The 22,615-nt window shown below is 33.9% G+C and overlaps 1 protein-coding gene across 1 annotated transcript; it reads right to left on the bottom strand.

Annotated features, from left to right (window-relative positions):
* Positions 1-649: 649 nt before the first annotated feature.
* LOC123654436 (uncharacterized protein ZK1073.1) lies at positions 650-13,348 on the bottom strand. Its single transcript, XM_045590340.1, has 6 exons — positions 13,249-13,348; positions 12,107-12,224; positions 11,107-11,389; positions 8,262-8,386; positions 5,669-5,831; positions 650-904 (listed from the first exon to the last, which is right to left on the bottom strand). The coding sequence occupies exons 2-6, from the start codon at positions 12,214-12,216 to the stop codon at positions 716-718; spliced, it is 870 nt and encodes a 289-aa protein (XP_045446296.1). The 5' UTR covers positions 12,217-12,224; positions 13,249-13,348; the 3' UTR covers positions 650-715.
* Positions 13,349-22,615: the final 9,267 nt, after the last annotated feature.

Below are 22,615 nucleotides of genomic sequence, written 5' to 3'. Positions count from 1 at the left end.
AGCCGGTGTTTGATTTAATTTAATTATTACTGAACCAAAAAAAAAAACCGCCAAAACGTTTAATTTACGTATGTTACATCAATTTTAGATTTATTGGGTTCTTTATGTTTCTTTAAAAATGTTCGAAAAGACGTGTAATATGATATATAATATTATTATCGATATGATTGGCAACACTAATTTAGAATTAGTTTTAAGTGTGTGACAAAAAAAACTAAAGGCAATGCGACTCAGTACGACACATTGCGACTAACATTATGCTTTGAATTAACGATATAATGACACCTTACAATATTATTAGTATTGGATCGTATTGCACTGCGCTGTTTCGTATCAGAACTTTTGTAATGGGGAACCTTAGATTCTCAGTAGTTACTTATTATATTGTACCAAAGTAAAGTCTCAAGTTTCAAATCTGCGTACGACTGACTACTGATATTTGAAAATATATTTTTACTCCAAAGTTGTGGAAAAAAGGTATATTTATCATCTTTTTAATACATTTAGTTATAGATAACACTTTTACTTACTTACGGGAAAATCAGTGAATAGCTCGTGGCCATGTGGTCTGCAACTTCAAAATGACCATCGCGGTAAGTTTTGTATAAGAAAAGAGTTGATAGCGACCGAGAAAACTTAAAAAACTTAATTCTAGGTAAATTAAATAAATATATTAAATAAAACTATCTTCAAATCTCTTATATCAGCGAGTATTCTACAGTTTTCTCGGTGGTGGCGATTCTGAAACGCTCGGGGTGAGTGAAAGCCTCCTTATGTTTGGTTTGTCGTACTCCTCCATGGACATGCCGCGAGACATTCGACGTTCAATTCCTGGCGGTGGTAGGGACGTCAGCAGGCCTTGACCTTGACAGAACAGTAGCAACGATTGTGCAACTTTCGCCGGCTGTAAACAATTTGTTTTTATATTAACTATTAAAAAAAAAATAAAAAAATAAAAAAAATCTAATGTTTACTTGAATTTCACTCATTGTAATGAAACAACTTTTTCGGATTTTATCGCGGTTTATTAACTTTTTTAGATACCCGACGCTTCGGATAATTTACAGCAACCATGGTCCTCCCGTGACAAAGTTGTTTCATTTCAAAAAATATATTTTTTTTTATATGGAAAATTCGTCCTTAAGTTTTGAACTGTGACAAAAAAAATGTTACATTCAAAATTTGTGACGAGGTCGAAAAATGTATTTTATATATTTGGTATATTTTGATTATTAAAAAGGTTAACATATCGGAACAGAACAATAATTATAATTATTATGTTATTAAAAGTGAACGATGTCTATTCTCCTCTACCATGTGCTGAGGATCTGAAAATGCAAAATATAAATACAAACGCCCAAAGCGGTCAAGTCGAACATTTGATCGTGAAAGGAGGATAACTGCGCTATCGCTAACCTGTATTAATTTTTCTGCATACATTACTGAGATGCTAATATTTTCCTAATGAAGTCTATTCAGACATTAGACTCAAACTAATCTACAAATACTTATATCTGCTTCGAACGGAAAAAAATGTCTCTTCATCGAAGATTTCAATGGAACTTTCATCGCCACAACACAATGTGCTACATACCAGAACTATCACCACATCACAAAACGAAAAAGGTCGCTTAACTTATATACAATAAAAAGATATTAATGGAAAAATGGTTACCTAATAAATAATAATAAATAAATATACACACACGGTCGTCTGTTCCTAAATAACCAGACTCAGGTTTGGAAACGAACCCACAACCCCCAGAGCGGATAGCAGGGTCACTACAAACTGCGCCAACGGGCTGGTCAAATAAAATTCGTACTCCTAGGTAATTCAGGTTATTTTGTTCAACATTTCAAAATGAAATACAAGAAACAATTTCAGTATAAATGTATTCACGGACAACTAATAATAATAATAACATTAACATTAAAATATTCACTTAATATTGAACAATTTCAGTTAATTTTAATTTACTTCCAAATTTAATATCAATTTGGAAAGTTCATACAAAATCGTTTTCATCTTTGGTGTATAGTTTTAATCTAATACAAAATAAAAGTTGTTGGTTGAGATATTTGAAAAAATATCCATATACAACGTGATTTGAACATTATTTGCTAACTGAAACAAAAAAGCTACATAAACACTTTAAACTAACAGTATAACTTTAATGATCACTTGTTCATTTAACAGGACCTAGTATTCTTCTGTGTCAATACACACACCACAAAAGCAGATCACTATCTTCATGGCTATATGTTATTTATGACGGTTTAAGTATTCCACTAAAGCTTGATAACACTGACATTTGAGAAAAACTGCTGAAACATTACGCCAGTCTTTTGTTTGTATACTTAGGCATTTAGTTCGTTTCGATAAAACACTGAATACACTAATAAAACACCAGATTATCCACACCACTATACTATTTAAGTAGGATATTATAAGTAGTTCATAAAGAAAAAAGCATTATTATTATCTGGAAACGAGTACAGTGTTACAATTATGTTGAAATATTTAAAGTACGCAGTTTGTACTGCTTAAAGATGGCACGCCGTGTACAGCTGTCTTATTAAATGTTATTTATCCTTTTACCGTTTCATGTAAAACAAAGAAATCTTGAAATAAATACAAGGAAGTAACGATGGTCATAAATTATTACACAAAAACACCTCGAAACACATGCGATTTTCTTCGTAACTATATACAGTGAATCAGTGAAACAGTCTCTTATTTTAATACTTGAAAACACTGTTCGTATTCGTTATCATATAAACCAATAAGTTTCTTAGATTCTTCCCAAAGCTTTTGTGCTAGTTCTTCGTCATATGCAGATTGCTTGGCTTGAGACAATCTGCAATTCTTGAAGAGCTCCCCACTTACGAGTCCGGCCTTCTTGTCCAAGGCCACGTGGATAGCAGTTTGAGCGCCTTCCCAGGGTGTCTTGAACAGAACCGCGAATAGAAAAGTTAGGAAGCCACCAAAGTATTTTACTGATGTATTGAAAATAGTGGTACCAACGGCCCCTGGGTCAACTGAATTGACAACAACGTTATTGTTTGGTAAATTCTGCAGTTTCTTTGCTAATTCACGAGTGAATAGAACAAGACACAGTTTGCTATTCGCGTACAATTGTATAGGATACCAATAATTCGGAGTGTTTATCTTTTCAAAGTTAACGCTTCCTATTTTGTGCATCACTGATGATGTATTCACAATTCTAGAAGGCTCCAACGGACTTCCCGTCTTTCTCAACAAGGGTAGTAGTAACAAGGTTAACAAGAACTGACCGAAGTAGTTAACCTGCATTGTAAAATTCAGGCCGTCTTTAGTCGCGAATTCTTCGACAGCGCCTACTCCTGCGTTATTTATCAGAATATCTAATCTTTTCTCAGTCTTGATGATATCAGCTGCAAATTTACGTATCGACGCAGTTGATCCAAGATCGAGAAGTTTGAAAATGACCTCCTCATTTCCAGTTTTGTCAACAATGAATTTTCTACCACGAGTTCCTTCATCAACGAAGGGACAAGCGACTATCACTCTTGCTCCTCTGTCCGCGAAGTCTGTAGCTATCCGGAGCCCCATTCCTGACGTGCCACCGGTAACTATAGCAGTCTTACCATCGAGTCTCTTTTTAGACTTGCATATTATATTCGTGTTTTTCTGGTACAACCCTATGACCATAGCCGTCATAACTACAGCGATGATAAAATATAAAACGATCATTTTTCTAGCACAGCACTAAATGTTTCTAGTTTTAATATCGATGTTCTTACGCCGGACCGGTAACACGCCAAGCGAGCCGTGGCGACTGCGCCCGATGCACCCACTACGACTCACCCATTCCACCTACTTTTACTTTCAAACGTTGCGATAGCAAAGACGAATCAGTGTAGTTGTTGATTTGTATAAGCGTTTAGTGGCGAAGATATTACGTAACTGCGCTGTTTTTTTTTATAATCAATTTTTATTTATAAGTAGCTGTGCCTGCGACTTCGTCCGCGTTTTGGGTATTTACATGTTTAACGTGATTCTTTAAATTGGCACAACTTTTTTATTTATGAATCGATTGACATGAAACACCAAATGTTAAGTGAAGCTTACCACAATATATATATGAAAACCTAATTTAAATCGGATAAGCCGTTTCCGAGATTAGTGCCCACAAACACACAGACAAACAGACAAAAATTCTAACAATCATTGTTATGGATGCTATTTGCGTTGATAAAGGTCCCGATAATATTTTTCTCATATGCCTTCATGTACAGACAGCGATCCGTTACATTTTTATTCTATGTATTGATTAATTATTTATTGAATTATAGACACATGCTTCTGCTAATTATTAATTGATATTATTTAATTGTACTACAAAAGTAATTTTAAAATAATATAGAGAAAATAACTTAGAACTTTATAAATATTTTTTTTATTGTCCTAAGTAATTTTACAATAGTCATTATAATAGAGGAAGTTGGCAAAGGCGAACTTATCTCTAAAAGAGATCTCTTCCAGTCAACCCGTAAAGACTAAAAATCAAATGTGTAATGCTATGATAACCGCGTTATCTAGCTAATTAAATTCCTTGAATACCTTAATAACATATAACTACAGCACAGTTCCGACAGTAATAAAGAAGCGAGGTTTCTTTAGAAACTGTATAATTTACTTAATTATATATTAATGTACAGCGGTTATTTTATCCGTTTAAAGCCACAATGAAGATGATTGAGACATTATAATAAAAGATTACAATAAAAATGAAAAAAAAACCGACACAATAACCTGAGTTGCCTTTAAAAAGTAAAAAATAATTAACGAAACTCAATCTTAAAGTACCTAAGTATGTACGAGTATTAATAATTCTAAAAAAGACAAACACAACACAACCACAACTTTTAAACGACTCAACCGATTTTCATCAAACATATCTAAAACACTTGCCCGTAACTCACCTTTCAAACAAAAAAAAACTTAAATTGAAATCGCTTCATCCGTTCGCGATCTACGGAGCCACAGACAGACAGACAGACAGACAGACACGTCAAACTTATAACACCCCTCTTTTTGCGTCGGGGGTTAAAAGAGATATTCGGTTTGAAATAACTTTATGCCAATCATTTTCCACCACCTTTATACATACTTGTCTTAAAAGAATTACAATCGACAAAATGTATAACTTATGAACGCGCATAACCGTCTAATTACTGCACCACTTTAACTGAGGTAGGGCACAGCAGGAACTTCCTGCTCAAAATATGGACCAGCCCGACTGGGGTAGTACCTCGACCTTACAGAAGATCACAGCAAAATAATACTGCTTTCAAGCAGTATGTGTTCCTGTTGGTGAGTAAGGTGAGCAGAGCTCCTGGGGATGGATTGGGAATTAGGTCGGCAACGCGCTTGCGATGCTTCTGGTGTTGCAGGCGTCTATAAGCTACGGTAATCTCTTACCATCAGGTGAGCCGTACGCTTGTTTGCCGACCTAGTTGTATAGAAAAGAAAACCACATTGGGTATTTCTTTTTTGTAGTGAAACTTGTATAGAATCATTTTCATTTGAAATTCGATGAAACGAAAAATGCGTGACAAAGAAAGACATAAATGTACACGAGAGAATGAGGAGAAAAAACATTAAACTTGGTAAATGTCTACTCACAGCTTCAGCCAGTACGTCACCAGCTCGGTCCACCTTCAATATGGTGACCTTGTCCTTATCCAGCTCCTTGTACATCTTCTCCACGACGCTTGAGTATGGACTGAACATTCCAGTGATGAGAAGAATGTCCGGCTGACATCCTTTTAAGACCAGGTCTTTGCGACTGCAAATAAATTATTTTAGACTTAAGGTATGAATAACAAGTCTTTAAAAAACCTAATTTAAAATTCATTTTTATAATACTATGGTGTTTTTATATTATTGGGACCAACTTGGTTGTAAATCAACTGACGATAAGCGACAACTCTTGCCCATGGACACCTGCAACACCAAGAGCACCATAACGCTTTGTCGACCGTAACTCCACTGTAAAAGCAGCGTATCTTTACGAGCACCAGCTACCTTAATTACAAAACAATTCCGGAATTGTCTCAACATATATTTAAAGTTTTTATTACAAAAAATGAATAAATAGATAAAGCGTATTTTTCGGTGCAGGATTACATAATTGATAAAGATGTGTGGACTTAGTGGCGCTGTATTTTTTGTACTAAAACACAGTTTATAATATATTATTTTTCAAAAGAGTAACTGCGGAATTTCTTGCCGATTCTTCTCTGCAGAATCTACATTCCGAATCGGTGGTAGCTTTACTTCTACAAATATAATAATTTATTTTTAAAGTTTTAATTTGTAAAATGACGAGTCGAAAGTGCTCTTGGAGCCTGTTTGAATAAAGCTGTTTTTAATTTCGATTCTGTTATGTTTATTTTGTAAGTCCTATATTATTTTTACCTACTATAGCAGCCATCATAACTCACTGTTCATCATAACTTATATAATATAAAAAAGGGGCTAGGTATTGCCATAAAATAATTTCATTAATATCAAATTTTGAAATAATATAACATAAATATGGCAAAAAAAATATGCTACTATGAAGAAGACATTTTCTGTTTATTTATTTATATGTAGATACTACGCATTTTAATTTCGTGTAAGGCAACGTCTCTCTATTAATCATCATTACAGCCTATACAATCCACTGCTGGATATAGGCCTCCATAAGCTTACGCCAAAAATAACGTGAACTCGTGTGTTTTGCCCATAGTCACCACGCTGGGCAGGCGGGTTGGTGACCGCAGGGCTGGCTTTGTCGCACCGAAAACGCTGCTGCCCGTCTTCGGCCTGTGTATTTCAAAGCCAGCAGTTGGGTGGTTATCCCGCCATCGGTCGGCTTTTTAAGTTCCAATGTGGTAGTGGAACTGTGTTATCCCTTAGTCGCCTCTTACGACACCCACGGGAAGAGAGGGGGTGGCTAAATTCTTTAGTACCGTAGCCACACAGTATCTATTAATAAGAGCGATATTATAAAACTATGATAAACATAATTTTATCTTATAGCATCTATCAAAGGTTACATGCTGTTACTTGAGGGTAGTCCGATATTACGTTCCTTACGAATATAACCCCCAATAGTAAAACTGTAACTAACAGGAGGCGAAATCTCGTTAGGCAGTTCTTTATCGTTGGAGAGCATTTTTCACAACTTCCATGGAACCCAAGTGATACCCGCATAAGTGGTTTTTCAGGTTATGTGAGGAGTGACTCATGTTTCTACACATGGGTGCCATAAAAACTATGAACCTGAAAATAGCTTCCTATAATATTATAAATGTGAATGTAAGTTTGTTTGTTACGCTTTCACGTTTCCGATCATTATGAAACTTTGTACACATATTCTTGGAGGTATTAGAAGTAACATAAGATACCTTTAATTAAAAAAAAATTAGGGGAGCGAAGCCGCGGATAAATGCTAGTTATATAACAAAATTTTCTTATATTTTGTATTTATAAAATTATTAAAATATTTTCTTGGTTTAAATAAAATTATTGTGCGTGCAGGGGGTTTTCAAATTCAGGAATCAAAGGAAATTAAAATAAAAGACTGAGATCTTACTTTGAGCAGAGCTAGCGATATATTGAAAAATATTTTTATTCACTGTCACTAATTTGATCAGTTGACGCCTGACCAAATATAAATGCAATTTTGTCGTGAAGCGAACTTGAACCTGATGTTTCAACAATTATAATATATTTATTTGATGAAATGTAAAATAGTACACCATATTGTAGTTTTACACCAATTTTCAGATCTTTTAAACTATTTTATCTGAGAAATATAAACCTGTTTTTATATAATGCAAACTTTAGACTTTTAATTGACCAACGAGTCTTTACTCGGTATCAAAATACGCGTATTAAAAAAAAAACATTTATTTCCATAATCTTTGCTACGATTTATCACCGAATATACCCAGTAAGTTGTTAAAAAAACACTTGTAGTAGAAAAAACCATCATATTACGGCTTTACTTAATTTTACATATATGTAGTATGACTTAATACTAATTGATATTTTTAGACAAGTTACAATAATGTAACTTCTAAACAACTTAAGACGTGGTCTCTGCCTACCCCAACGGGAAAGAGGCGTGATTATATGTATGTATGTCTTTCGCGTATCGGTTACCATCGATCCATCAGGTGAGTCGTTCGCTTGTTTGCCGAGCTAGTTGTACAAAACAACTCACTTGATGAAGGCGCGCACGTACTGCTTGATGTTGTGCGTGTTGAGGTTCCCGCGCAGGCGCGAGCGGAACTCCGCCAGCATTCGCTCGCGCTCGCGCTCGCCGCACTCTGACGCCTCCGATATTTGCTGTTACAGACATTTATGTCTATCATATACATAAAATTCTCGTGTCACAGTTTTCGTTGCCATACTCCTCCGAAACGGCTTGACCGATTTTGATGAAATTTTTTGTGCTTATACGGTATCTATGAGTATCGGCCAACATCTATTTTTCATTTCCCTAAATGTTAGGGATAGTCCACCCCAAATTTTTTTTTTTTTTTGACAAAATTTTTAATTTCTATTTTTTTTATGATACAACATTAAAAATACATACAACCCTAAATTTTCAACCCTCTACCATCAACCCCTATTTTTAATAGCGTTTAGCGGCAAGACAACGATTGCCGTCAGCTAGTCATATATAACGTCTCATCTAATTATTACAAGACAGACGAGGGCAGAAGGGTAAAAAAAAACTATTAATTTAGTATTAGCTGATAAGATTAGTTATTGTAATCTTTTGCGTTGTCATATGTAACGCTGGACTTACAATTTATATTAAAGAATTTGGTTATGAGACTGAAGAAATAGGCCCTGTAAGATGAAGTAGATAAAAGAATTAAGACTTTTATGTAAAGCTAAATGTGGTAATTGTGGAGTAATATTAAAATTGTACTCGACAATAGAAAGCCGTAGAGAATTTTTGAAGCAATCATACTCAAAGATAGCTGATATTGGTTAACTTTTCATAGTTTTAATTTATGTCAGATTTACAATCTATAGCACAAAATTATTTTTGAACAAAAGGAACTAATGCTATAGTTATCAATAGCTTGAATGTTATAAATATTAATAAGCTTTAAAAGTGGGATTAAATTATTTTTAGGGTATTTTAAGTCATTTTGGACTGCAAGGATTTACTGGGACTGTATAGGATACATACAGTCAATAAGCCAATGTTACTAAAATAAAGTTCGAACAAAAAGATTAAGTAAATCTACGTCAGCAGCATGAAAAATACACACAAAACTAGAAAATGGGAACCAATGAGTCATTAATTATAAGCATTACGTTCCAGTAGAATATAGCTTATATACATCTTATATACATCTGAAATCAATATAAGTACTATTTTTTTTTATTATTGTCATGTAAATTTAAAACTTAGTGAGATATATTTTTTAAATAAATTCTACTGAAATGCTACGAGTATAAATATAAAGCGTGTTAGTAGATTTATTTATTTTCTTAGAAAACCAAACAAAAATGTACTTAAATGCGCCATTATCTTCGCTCTTAGTAAAGCAACATCCATACGAAATTACTATAATTTGCTAAAAATAATAAACATCGATATTTAGTATAGAATAACAAGTTTTTAACAAACTGCTTAAATTTATACCCTTGCTTAAGGGGCTACACTACCTCAGCTCGAATTCAGATTTCACCCGTACTAAATACACATGAGAATTGAGAGCGCTTGGTTGTTCATCGCGCGAATTATATGTATTTTCTCCCCACAAACATTATCAATAGTTATTTTTTAAAAAACGCAACATATAAAATGTTTTTCATACTTATTTCAATTACCATGCTTAATCTCAAGTCCATAACTTCTATATTTACTGATATATTAAGGTTTTAATACAAAAATAGAGGTAACTTTGCGATTTTTTTGTATCGAGAAAATTTTATGGAATCGTATTTTCGAAACATATGAAAGATAGTTTATGTCCTGAACTTTATCATACATAAATTTCAAACTTAAATATTCAGTAGTTTGTAAGATATGGACATCCTGCCGAGTGGATAATAAGCAATTTGAGGTAGCATACACTCTTAAGTTATTCAAAAATTAGAACTGATTATGTAAATCTAAGAAAATAAATAGAAAGCCGATAAGGAAAATGTTTTAATGATTAGAACAAACATGTAATGCACTAATAATAATAAATGTAATAGCACTACATCAGTTTTTTAACACTACAAGCGAGAACAAGATACAGAAGAAAAAAAAACAGAAAAAAAAGATAGCAGAAATGGAACATATTCCTTACCCCAAACTGATTCTATCAATGGTTTTGGACAACTGTATACATATATTATAAACATACTTTGAACTATATACAAAAAAGGAAAAGAAATACTGACAAAACAGAACAACAAATTAGATTAATTAAACAGAAAAAAACAATCAAGATGTCTTAAAAAAGTAAAGGGAATTTAAAGTATTCCAAACAGTTATTCTTCTGTGATTAAATCGACATTTCTAATCCACTTATTATTATTATACTCATTACTTATACATACATACATAATTATAATCACGTCTCTTTCCCGTAGGGGTAGGCAGAGACCACTTCTTTCCACTTGCTACGATCCTTACATACTTGTTTCGCTTCGTCCACTTTCATTATTCCCGTCATACATGCTCTTAGGTTTAGGGTACTCTTGACCTGGCCTTTTTTCAAGACGTCCCTTATTTGGTTTCGAAACGTCCACCTTGGTCTACCCCTTCCAACCCTTCCATTCACACTCGCATTATACACTTTTCGTTCGTCAATCGTTCTTCAATCATTCTCTCGACATGTATATGTTTAGCAGGTTATTTACACCTTTACTTAAATCTCCTATAAACAACCTTATACAAGCTTAAATTTTTCTCAAGCGCTAATAGATACTATTGAACCTCAGAACGTCGAATGATACAGTTATCCAAAACAAGTATTAGTATCAAGAGCATTAGCAAGAAAGAGAAACATTACCTGATATCTATAATCAAGGATCTCGGTCGTAAAACTCACGTGTCCGAACTTGTGGTAGATGAGGAAGTCCTCTTCTGACTGAGAGATGTCGGTTCCTTTCCAGCGCGAGAACCTGGTCCTGAAGGCATCAGCTACGGAAGAAGTAGATCCCGTACAGTTGACGAGGATGAGGCCGAGGAGACGGCGAGGGTGGGCGAGACCACACCGGGCGAGAATATTTGCGCCGGCGCCTTCTCCAAGACCGACGGCGTACTTCACGTGCAAGAAGTCTAGCACGGTTATGAGATCTTCGCCAAGGGTTTGGAGAGATGGGAATGGGTAGCTGAAATTGAAACATTGTTATTGATTGATTGGTTGATAGTATTGTTCATGTTAAGATTATCGTTGAAGACGATATTGACAATGTAAATTGTCAGTTGATCATTCAAACAACGAATATTTCAAATGCATAAAAGAGCTGCAAACAGAGTACTATACGTTAATCAAAATGACGATACATGTCTTAATTATGCCATATAAATCTAATCTAATATGCATAAGCCAGTCATAAAAAAATCTTCCTTTTTGTCAATATGCATTTAGACACGTTATATGTATGTAACTGAATCGTCATCATCACATCATCACTGCTGGACATAGGCCTCCACAAGTTCGCGCCAAAAATGCCGTGAACTCATGTGTTTTGCCCATAGTCACCACGCTGGGCAGGCGGGTTAGTGACCGCGGGTCTGGTTTTATCGCACCGAAAACGCTGCTGCCCGTCTTTGGCCTGTGTATTTCAAAGCCAGCAGTAGGATGGTTACTCCGCCATCGGTCGGCTTTTTAAGCTCCGCGGTGGTAGTAGAACTGTGTTATCCCTAAGTCGCCTCTTACGGCACCCACGGGAAGAGAGGGGGTGGCTATGTAACTGAATAAGGCAACTAAAAAAATTTAAATTAACCCTTTGCTTTCGTTTTTTATAGTTTAAAATTATTCAAAAATTATTTGGAACAAACATTAATGAAGGTGCAGTAACAAGAAAAAATACTTTTTAACTTACGATTCAGGTAGGTCTGGTGAATTTTCCTCGTGTCCGGGAACGTCCACGTGTATGAAGCAGGATCGCTCCTTGATCTCCATCATAGCGGGGTGATTTATAAAGTCTACCATTGAGGTATCTGAAAGCGTAATTTTTATACTACTAGAGCTCCCAAGAAGCATACGTGCTAACAAACACTAAACGACCCTCCCCAGGAGCTCTGACCACCTTACTCACTACAGAAAAAAACCATCACTTGACAGCACAATTGTTTGGGTGTGTCCATCTGTAAGGTTGAGGTACTTTCCCACTCAGGCTGCTGCAAGTTTTTATCAGGACATTTCGTGCTATGCCCTACCTCAAAATTTAAAAGTAAAGTGTTATGATAAATTTTATATAAAGGACATATTTAGTACTAGCGACCCGACCCGGCTTCGCACGGGTGCAATGCTGATAATAAATATACTACAGAATGTCTTTATTTATAGTGTGCAACTAGCTTATAACATGGTTATTAATATAATAACAACAACATTCAATTATGCGTCGTGCTTGAGGAATGCGTTGAGGAAATACAGGTTCACTGCTCGTTCCCGGTAGGTGATAGCATGATAATATGTAGCGTATATGTTGACCCGACTTCTTAATAATATTCGTGCCAAATTTGAAGTAAATCCATGCGGCATTTTTTGAGTTTATCCCGGACATACATACAGACAAACAAACAAAAATTCTAAAAACTATATGATTGGCTTCGGTATCGATTGTAGATCACACTCCAAGTATTCTTTAAAAAAATATTCAATGTACAGTTTTGACTTTCCTACCATTTTATTATATGTATAGGTTAAATTAAAAGTTTACCAAGATTGATCAATAATTGGTTTGTAAAACCGATTTGATTTTTCATTATAAAGATTTCGCATAATATATTAACCTCAATTAAAGTTTAAAAAAAATCATGGGTCTGTAAGTATTTCTATTCAGGACCTTTCTTCTGTATGGAAAAAGAGGCATATCCCTCGCAGTGGGATGTTACAAAATAAATCTTTCGATAAGGATTCGTCTTTTAATTGATTTTCTCAATTTTGTTTTATTTTTTTTCAATTTATAAAAAAATAGTTTAGTATGTATAGTAGATAGTAATTACAAGAAGCACTTACGGTTCGTGCCCAAATCGTGAACGGTTAGGAAGACACATCTCTTGTCTTGCTGACTCAAATCACCCTGCAAAATTAATAATTATCATAAAAAGTGTGTGTATCAGCTCCGACGCACGACTGGAGTTTACTTCTTCAGATTGACTGTCTAAATAAGCACAAAAAGGCTTACTAGTCTCCATATCAAATGGTAAATAAACGAATCAAATAACGCCATCTATCGATCGATCGATGGCGTTATTATAAAACGGTGTCGACAGACGAGGTTTTTTTAGTAGTTTGTCTTTCCGATAGATGGCGTTACGAGAAACGTACGAGGACATTCGTTTAGTAGATTTTACTCCTGATATTTTTTTCATACCGGGGGCCTTATATGAAAATCGATTCTTAAACTCCAATAATGAAACCAAATATTGTAATAAACTTAATCTATAGAATTCAACTTTCTTATAGCCAACAAGGTAAAGAGAAGAGCTAGGCTGGATTCTACCTTGTACCTAGACTATCTGATATTCTATTTTTTATTTATAATGTTGAGCTTTTTTTTTAATACTAAGACATATGAAAGGCAAAATACTAATAATTAAAAATAAGATACTATTATTCTCGCTAAACTGCAAGCCGGTTTTAATGATACCTAGAGTAGGAAATATTAATTTTTTGAAAAAAATCTACCACTGTGTTATCAAGGACAGATGTAACTAAAAGCCAGTTAAAATTTGTTAGTGCGTAATAAGCTAAACTGTCTAAAAAAGAAAAACGAAACTATTTGTTAAAATAGAGCGAAAAAATTATATCTGGGAAATAATAATAATTACCTGTTCATGTCTTGGAACCTCTCCCTAATATGAAGCGTGAAAGTTTAAAAATTATTAAATACATTATCTAGGTACATAGATAGTATATATACATTGAAACCTATTTATAATAATGAGCAACCAATTATTTTCAAAAAAGAAATACAGTAATTGTAAAGAACATAATTACGTACCAATATTTAGTAATTTGTATTAGTTTACTCTATGTATTATCATAATATATAAAAATAAGGTAACAATAAAAAAGTTTGTATATAGGTATATTATTTCGGAAAAAAGTTCATTGTCTTATTGTCAATTATCTGTGGACACAAGAAAATGGTTTCTCGTAATTGCCAATTTTCCCGCCACATTTACGCGCGAAATGAAATGCCAAACAATTCTTTTCGTCGTCGAGTAGAAGGCTACGAGTAACAATACTCGACGCAATATTAGTAATTCAATTTGGTTTAACAGACAATTATTTTGATGAACCATTGTTATTGTAATAATTACGGAAATTTTATAAATATACGTGTATAGGTATACCATTTCTTGTTCGAGATTTAACAAATTTTATTTTTAATTATTTTGTAATTTAAAGACTTTTTTTAATAATTTTAATGAAAGGATAGTGAGAAAGATAAATATGCAAAGAATTAAAATTATATTACCAGAGATTAGTGGTTCAATAATTTATTCTAGTGAAATTGTAAAGTTTCTGTAAAGCATTCACTTTTAATATTTTAATTTAACTTTCGGTTTTTAAATGAAACGAAATTAACGAACCTTCTATAGGTAATATACGTTAGTATTACTTTCAAATGTAAATTTAAGCGCTGGAGACGATTCAAGGGCTTTACGCCGAGTTGCACGAAACAAAATTAAAATTTAAGTAGAGATTAAACTAATTTAATCAGAAGAATTTCATACAATTCTTGCGATTAAATTAGTTTAATCACTACTTAAATTTTAATTTCTTTTCGTGCAACTCAGCGTTAGAGTCTTAAATTTAAATTTCACGAATTTTATTTTTACCTCAGTTTTCTTTAAACATTAAATTATTCTTAATTTAATTTCGTTCAAAAGTTAGAAACAGAGCCACCTCGCGTGTACTACAGAAACTACAAAGGTTGTTACATTCATATCGATAGTATTACATTGTAAACTAACTAGATGGCGCTGGCACGGTAATCTAAAGCTTCAGATTTGTATAAATATAAACGAGACTTAAAAATTAGTTTGCCAAAGAAGTTTCACTTCTGATATATGTACTTTGTACGCACGCACTTTTTTTGTTTTGTTACAAGCTTTTAACACGAAATCCTAATTCTTTTTATATACATTTTTATATGTGTGCATAGAAATGTTTTCCTATTCTAGGAGTGTAATATTGTTGTGTTAGAGATGATCTCTATCTGTTAAAATGTCGTCTATTTAATAATTGTGCTGTGTGGCTACGGCACCAAAGAATATAGCCATCCCCTCTCTTCCCGTGGGTGTCGTAAGAGGCGACTAAGGGATAAAAAGGTTCCACTACCACCTTGAAACTTAAGAAGCCGACAGATGGCGGGATAACCATCTAACCGCTGGCTTTGAAACACACAGGCCGAAGACGGGCAGCAGCGTCTTAGGTGCGACAAAGCCAGCCCTGCGGTCACCAACCCGCCTGCCCAGCGTGGTGACTATGGGCAACACACATGAGTTCACGCATATTTGACGCGAACTTGTAGAGGCCTATGTCCAGCAGTGGACTGCAATAGGCTGGAATGATGATGATGATGATGATGATGATGATGATGATGATTTTAATATTAATTTGCCCAAAAAAATAAAACAGACAAATATATTTTTATGGATTTAGATTTTTATGGTGAGACTATTACTTTAGCCTGTATATTTTGAACGTACATAATTTAAAAATAAAATATATTTTTTTAATTTCATGTTACTCTTTTAATATTGAGAGGTAAAAGTTTCTTTAAATTTATTTTGACTCACCTGTACATGTACATGTATGTCGCCGCTGCGATCTGTACTGACAACGTATTTCTGTAACAAAAGCAGAGAATTTTCAGATATATTGGTAAAAAATCTTAATTCATTAACAACTTTTGGATCATAAAAAAAAGTGTGCTTTAGACCACACGACTGAAGTAGACGTTCTTTAGCTCTAGCTAAATTAATATCTTCCTCTCAACTTCCGTTCGCCTCGCCTGATCAGACTTTTCGTAACACTCTCATCACGCATTCACCAGCTTACGTTCATACAGAAGTTTTACTTCAAAAACAAAGTTATAATTAAAACACAGTTATATTTATAACGCAGTCACGGCTATAACACAGTTGATGTAGTATTACGCAACTGAAGTTGTATAACTGCGTTTCGAACAATGGGTATTTATTTATTTATTTTACACTTTATTGTACCACCAAACAAATAAAATAAGCAAGCAACATTACCAATAATTTGTAAAAAAAAAAATGTACAAAAGGCGGCCTTATTGCTTAAGAGCAATCTCTTCCAGGCAACCTTAGGGCAAAGGAGATGATATATTGACGGTGTAGGTATAGAGTTTAATTTTATAAAAAATATTAGGAAGCAACTCAATAAATAGACATACGTACTTACATAGATAGTTTGTTTACATACATACAAACACACACACACACAGACACGCATACATACACACACATACACACAATAGAGTTGTAAGCACTACACTCTCTCCTTTACCCATTCTTCGCTCAGTTCTTCTGCCCTCTGTTCCTTTAACAAATATATTTGTAGTATCAAGTATGTGAGGAGTTTTAAGAGGTTTATAATTATTAACTTTTCACATTTAGTTTTTATACAATGTTGAATAAATATTAATTTGTATTATAAGTAACACATATAAGTTATTATAAGCTAAATCGTTATAATAGTACAAGTAATTATAATTATTATAACACAAAGAACAAAAGTAAAGTAAAATAGTGTTTTAGTCATGTAAAGCTTCCGCCACAGTGAGGTTATAAAGCTTAAGGCGAAAGCCTACGAGCGTCTTAGAAATATGGCATAAGATATGCTAAAATCAAAGACCATACTTATTTCGAATCAATATTTTTCAATATGATCTTTGATTTTCTTTAAATGCGAATAAAATCTTCAATTGATTGATATATTCAAGCCTACGTGACATTACAGTGTCGATTAATTCAATAATGATTGCAATTGGACATTCATAAAACTGTATCATACACGCTTAATAAACCAGTTAGTTCACTTTCATGAAAGAAATAATTCTAGTTACTAATTGACGTATTTACAGTTTCCAATAAAGTAACTGTAAAGTTTCATCCCGGTTCTAAATTCACAATCTAATTGGAAATTTATGACTAATAGCTTTACGTTTCTACCTTTTTACCTTTTTTCATTATTTTACTACAGTGGGATGTTCCAAGCTGAATCGAGATTAACAAAGATAATCAATTGAAATGTTAGCAACATACTTATAATATAGGTACTTGAACTTTAATTTTAATCAATATGTATAGGTGTGAAAATTTTCTACCAACTCGTTATATAAATACTTAGTTTATTAGCAGCAGTGGGGTGTTTACAAGCTGTGTATTTTTAGTTATTTATATATATATATATGTATATAAATATGCTTTCTCGTTTCTCTTTGTATCTCTTTCTCTCTCTCTCTCTCTCTAAGGATAGTGGAAAGTTTAGAGTAGAGTATTTCAATACAAATATTTTCTCTCTGGATCTCTGGAATCGATGCCACCAAATCCCGATCAAGCAAGAAATTGCTCAGCGGAAGTGGAAGTAGATAGGACACACCCTCCGAAGACCAGAGGACAGCGCCGCCAGGGTCGCGTTCACGTGGAGGCCGCGCGGGAGCAGGAGACGGGGCCGGCCGGCGCACACGTGGCAGCGGACTATCGACGCCGAGTTGCGAGCGGCCGGGCTTAGTTGGAGGGACGTGGAGCGAGAGGCACAGGACAGGAGCGGATGGAGACGTCTCACGAGGGCCCTTTGTACCACTGGGGTACCTTAGGACAGCAACAACATTTTAGACTCAGGATAATTAACTATAATATTATCTGTAATATTTGTCATAGAAGTACATCTTCATTTTTAAGATTGATGGAAGCGATCAGAACATCAACGCTGTGCATTAGTACGCACAAATGTTTATACATACATACATACATTCAATCGGAAACTTCACTAATAGTATATTGAAATAAATCTAAGCGAATCCTGTGATTTCACTTGTCTGGGACTTTGGTATTATTTAATTTAATTTACATTTATTTTCTTTTGCTGTCCTATAACGACTATTTCGTCCTTCTCAGCCAATCTCTCAATAATCCCCTTATTTTTATTCTACAGTCTAAACTTATAGAGTTTAACTCATAAGCGAATAGAAAGTAAACACTAAACAAGCACACAGACATAAAAGTTCGTGATCTAAATTTTAAAAGCGTTCCACATCTACGCATATAATTCCCAAAAATTAAATAAGAATGATCTAAAAAGATTATATCACGAATGGCTTACTAAATTTATTTTCTCGTATTGCCTTGTAGTCGGATAAAATATTTTGAATAACCGAAACTGTACTACGAAATTAAAATTCCTTCACGAGAACAAAGCTATATTATACCCGAGTAGAAATTTTTTCGTCTTCCTTAGAAGGACCGGACCAGACCATGCCTGATCAGGACTAGATAAGGCATGTAACGCAGATGATTGGTCTGGACCTGATCAGGTCTGACCTGAAGGTACAAAGGGCGGCCTTATCACTGAAAAGTGATCTCTTCCGGACAACCTAGGAGCAAAGGAGTTGTGTTGGTGTAGGTGTAATTGTGATCTGCCATTTAAAGTGAAACATAAACGTGAAAATATATTTACGTAAACACATATACACATATAAATACATACATACATGCTGTTACCAGTAACACAAGCATTAAGTTGCTTATCATAGGAGCTGACTACCGTGTGTGTGAATGTTATATGGTATTTATTTATTATTATTTATCTATTTACATAAAAAAATATTACATACATACAAATGTAAATGTATAAGATATAACCCATAGAAAACCGTCACAATCTGTTATAGTCCAACTTTAAAAAAAAAAGACCAGACTCCCAGCCGTGGAATATTTATAGGTTAAATATAGAAAGCTAATCACATGAAAAAAAAAGTTAACGCACAACGGTTGTGTACATTCCTATCATTTAATAGCAAGTCAATAGTGATCACTAATTTATCCATATTTGATTAAAAGTAAACGGATACCAACGGATCGATAACAATTAACTAATTAACAACAATGGTGGTTAGCCTTGAGACGAAATTAGCAGTGAATTGGAGCGCAGTTGGACGCTTTGCAGTCATAAGTCGGGAATCTAGTATATTACCTACACGTATTAAACAACTAAGAACTATCTGTAAGTTGACTATTTTGTGTTGATATTTGTTTTTTTTTTTTTTTTGTTATCGGAACTCTTTTCGATACTTTATCTACTTGTCAAGTTTTTTAGACATTCGAAAATGTTCGCTCTCTTTGGTTTAGAGAGAACTATTCTATTGCAAGAATTTGTTTTTCTATACGCAGTAAAAGAAAACAGAACATAGATAAATATATATAAAGGTATTTTTTTATAATATAAAAAAAAAACGCTTCACACTGAACGACCCCCATTAGGATTTTTCCTTTTGTCCTCCGACAGGAAACACACACAATACACAAGCACAAACGCCCAAATCACGACAAACATCTATGTGGCCAATATAAAGTAAAAGTACAACAGTACAACAATAAAAGTCTGTGGTGAGCGGGGATCGAAACTGTGGCCACCAGCGCTACAGCCAGTGCTATAACCACTGCGCCAACGCGTCGTTTCGCGAGAGAAGAGCATAAGGGAGAGATCCCTTACGCTCCTCTCAACAAAAGACATGGAATAACGAAAAATATTTTCAGAAATATTAAGAACAATTTTGACAAGGGTGGCAATGGAAACAAATTTTTAATTTTTTTCCGAGAAACAAAGAAGTAAATATTAATTTAAATAAAATAGTAATTAAAAAAAATACTACATTACAAAAACATTTATGATAAATTAGAGAAATATAAAACAATTATTCAGAAATCTGCTCTATTCTGCGGTTGCTTTCAACGTAAACACGACTCTATATCATTCTCATAAATCTGTCACGTTGTCACGCTGTCATGTCACCTGTGCGTGACATAATAATTGTATCCAAGAAACTCGAAACCGCATACGAGATGAGCCCTATTATAAATTCTCACTGATACCTTTGCATGATATAAAATATGAACAAAAAATGATAAACATTTAGAAATGTGATTGGTATTTTTAAGAAAATAGCTTAAAAATATTAAGCTGAAAAGCTTTTTAACTAAAGTAACGGTTAACCTGTGATTATATTATTAATAAGCGTGAGTCAAAACAACTCAGACTTTACTCGAATTCAAATCGCCTGAGGGAATCCATTTAAACATTTAATATTACTGCCTTTTTATGCTTTTATTTAATATAATAACATCAACAAAATGAACAAATAAAAAAAGACAAAGAAAAAGCTCTCATTCAATAGCCCATAAGCGGAGTGGAGGACGGTAAATCTAAAATTCAAATCTCGATCCTCCTTCGTGGTCAAAGTGATCTTTTATCAGCATTGGGATTTTTCAGAGTATTTTTTTCTGTAGGTATTTACTAGCTGTGCCCGCGACTTCGTACGCGTGTAATTTAAAAAAATACTTAGTTATTGTTCAGTTCTCAGTTATAAAAAAATAAAAGTAGCCTAAGTTACTACTCCTTATTACATCAGCTATCTGCAGTGAAAGTCCCGTTAAAATCGGTCTAGCCGTTTCAGAGATTAGCTGGAAAAAACATATAGACAGACAGACAGTTAAAAAATTATAAGAAATGTTATTTTGGTATATGTGTCGTGTATACATATGAATTTAGTAAAAAGCGGTTATTTTTAATATTACAAACCGACACTCCAATTTTATTTATTAACCGACTTCCAAAAAAGGAGGAGGTTTTCAACTCGACTGTATTTTTTTTTTTGTATGTTACATCAGAACTTTTGACCGGGTAGACCGATTTCGACAAATTTTGTTTTAATCGAAAGGTGGTGTGTGTCAATTGGTCCCATTTAAATTTATTTGAGATCTAACAAACTACTTTTCGAGTTATATCTAATAATGCGTTTTTACTTGACGCTTTTTTCGTCGACCTACGTTGTATTATACTGCATAACTTTCTACTGGATGTACCGATTTTGATTATTCTTTTTTTGTTGGAAAGGGGATATCCCTAGTTTGGTACCATGATAAGAAAACCAGGATCTGATGATGGGATCCCAGAGAAATCAAGGGAAACTCTCGAAAATCCGCAATAACTTTTTACTGGGTGTACCGATTTTGATAATTTTTAATTTAATCGAAAGCTGATGTTTATCATGTGGTCACATATAAATGTTATCGAGATCTGATAACTATTTTTTGAGTAATCTTTGATAACGCGTAGTTACTTGACTATTTTTTCGTAGATCTACGTTGTATTACTTGTCGATGTAATTGAAGTCGGTTTTTTTTTTCGTTTGCGAGCAAACACAATTATTTGTATAGATTTGTATAAAAATAGAAACAACGTCTTCAGTGGAGAAGTCACAGAATTTATTAAACGATTGAAACTTGAGAACATTGATTAAAATAAAAAGGGCATTTAGTTACTTATAGTATGTTACGATGAATTTTCCGCCCACATTGACTGTTCAATCAAGTTGTTTACAAATAATTCACAGCCTTGAAACGTGAATACCAGTTGCTGCTGAATATTCGCGTAAATAACATCGACTAGAAAGGTCAGTCGTCAAACTATGTGTATTAAGTTTTATCCCTCAATTAAACTATTATTTAATTATAAAAAAAAAAATGTTTTTTTTGCACGTTAGTACTCATAGTATAGTAAGACAAAGTAAAGTTAAATATAGATAACGAAAGTCGAAAACACAAAAAGGTTTTATTACTCCCTGTAAATTATTATTCCTTTAAAGGATAACTATATCCTTAAGATACAAAATAAAATACATCACAAAATCTTATCGAAACTATATTCCATAAAATCTAAATTTTACTTTACTAGTAGGGTTCAAAAGCTAATTTGAATCATCAAATTATATTAGCTTTTATTGAATATTATATTTTAAATAATTAATTATTGTTAAAATTGAATCTACCACCGATATTGAACAACCGCGCTGGTATAGTGTGTGCAGTCGCCTAAAACATCAACGGTTTGCGGATTCGATTCTCGCTCGGGATGGGAATTTGTATTCGTACAAATATTTCTTTCCAGTTTCGATATCTGTCCTTGTACCGCGCTTCGGAGAGCACGTTAGCTGTCGGTCCCAGTTGTTATCATAAATACCTGATAGCGATCGTTACTCATAGAGGAACATCCGCCAACCTGCAGTGGAGCAGCGTGGTGGATTAAGCGCCAATCCTTCTCCTACATGGAGAAAAAAGCTTAT

This window comes from Melitaea cinxia, chromosome 6, assembly GCF_905220565.1.
Source record: "Melitaea cinxia chromosome 6, ilMelCinx1.1, whole genome shotgun sequence".
Taxonomy (NCBI): domain Eukaryota; kingdom Metazoa; phylum Arthropoda; class Insecta; order Lepidoptera; family Nymphalidae; genus Melitaea; species Melitaea cinxia.
This window is presented reverse-complemented; position numbering and strand designations above follow the sequence as displayed.

Excerpts from the sequence above, each read along its gene's own strand:
- LOC123654436 (XM_045590340.1), bottom strand. The coding sequence starts at position 12,216 with ATGGTAGACTTTATAAATCACCCCGCTATGATGGAGATCAAGGAGCGA. Across the intron at positions 8,387-11,106 it reads TCTACCACAAGTTCGGACAC|CAAATATCGGAGGCGTCAGA; the intron begins GTGAGTTTTACG and ends TGTCTGTAACAG. Across the intron at positions 905-5,668 it reads GTGACGTACTGGCTGAAGCT|CCGGCGAAAGTTGCACAATC; the intron begins GTGAGTAGACAT and ends AATTGTTTACAG.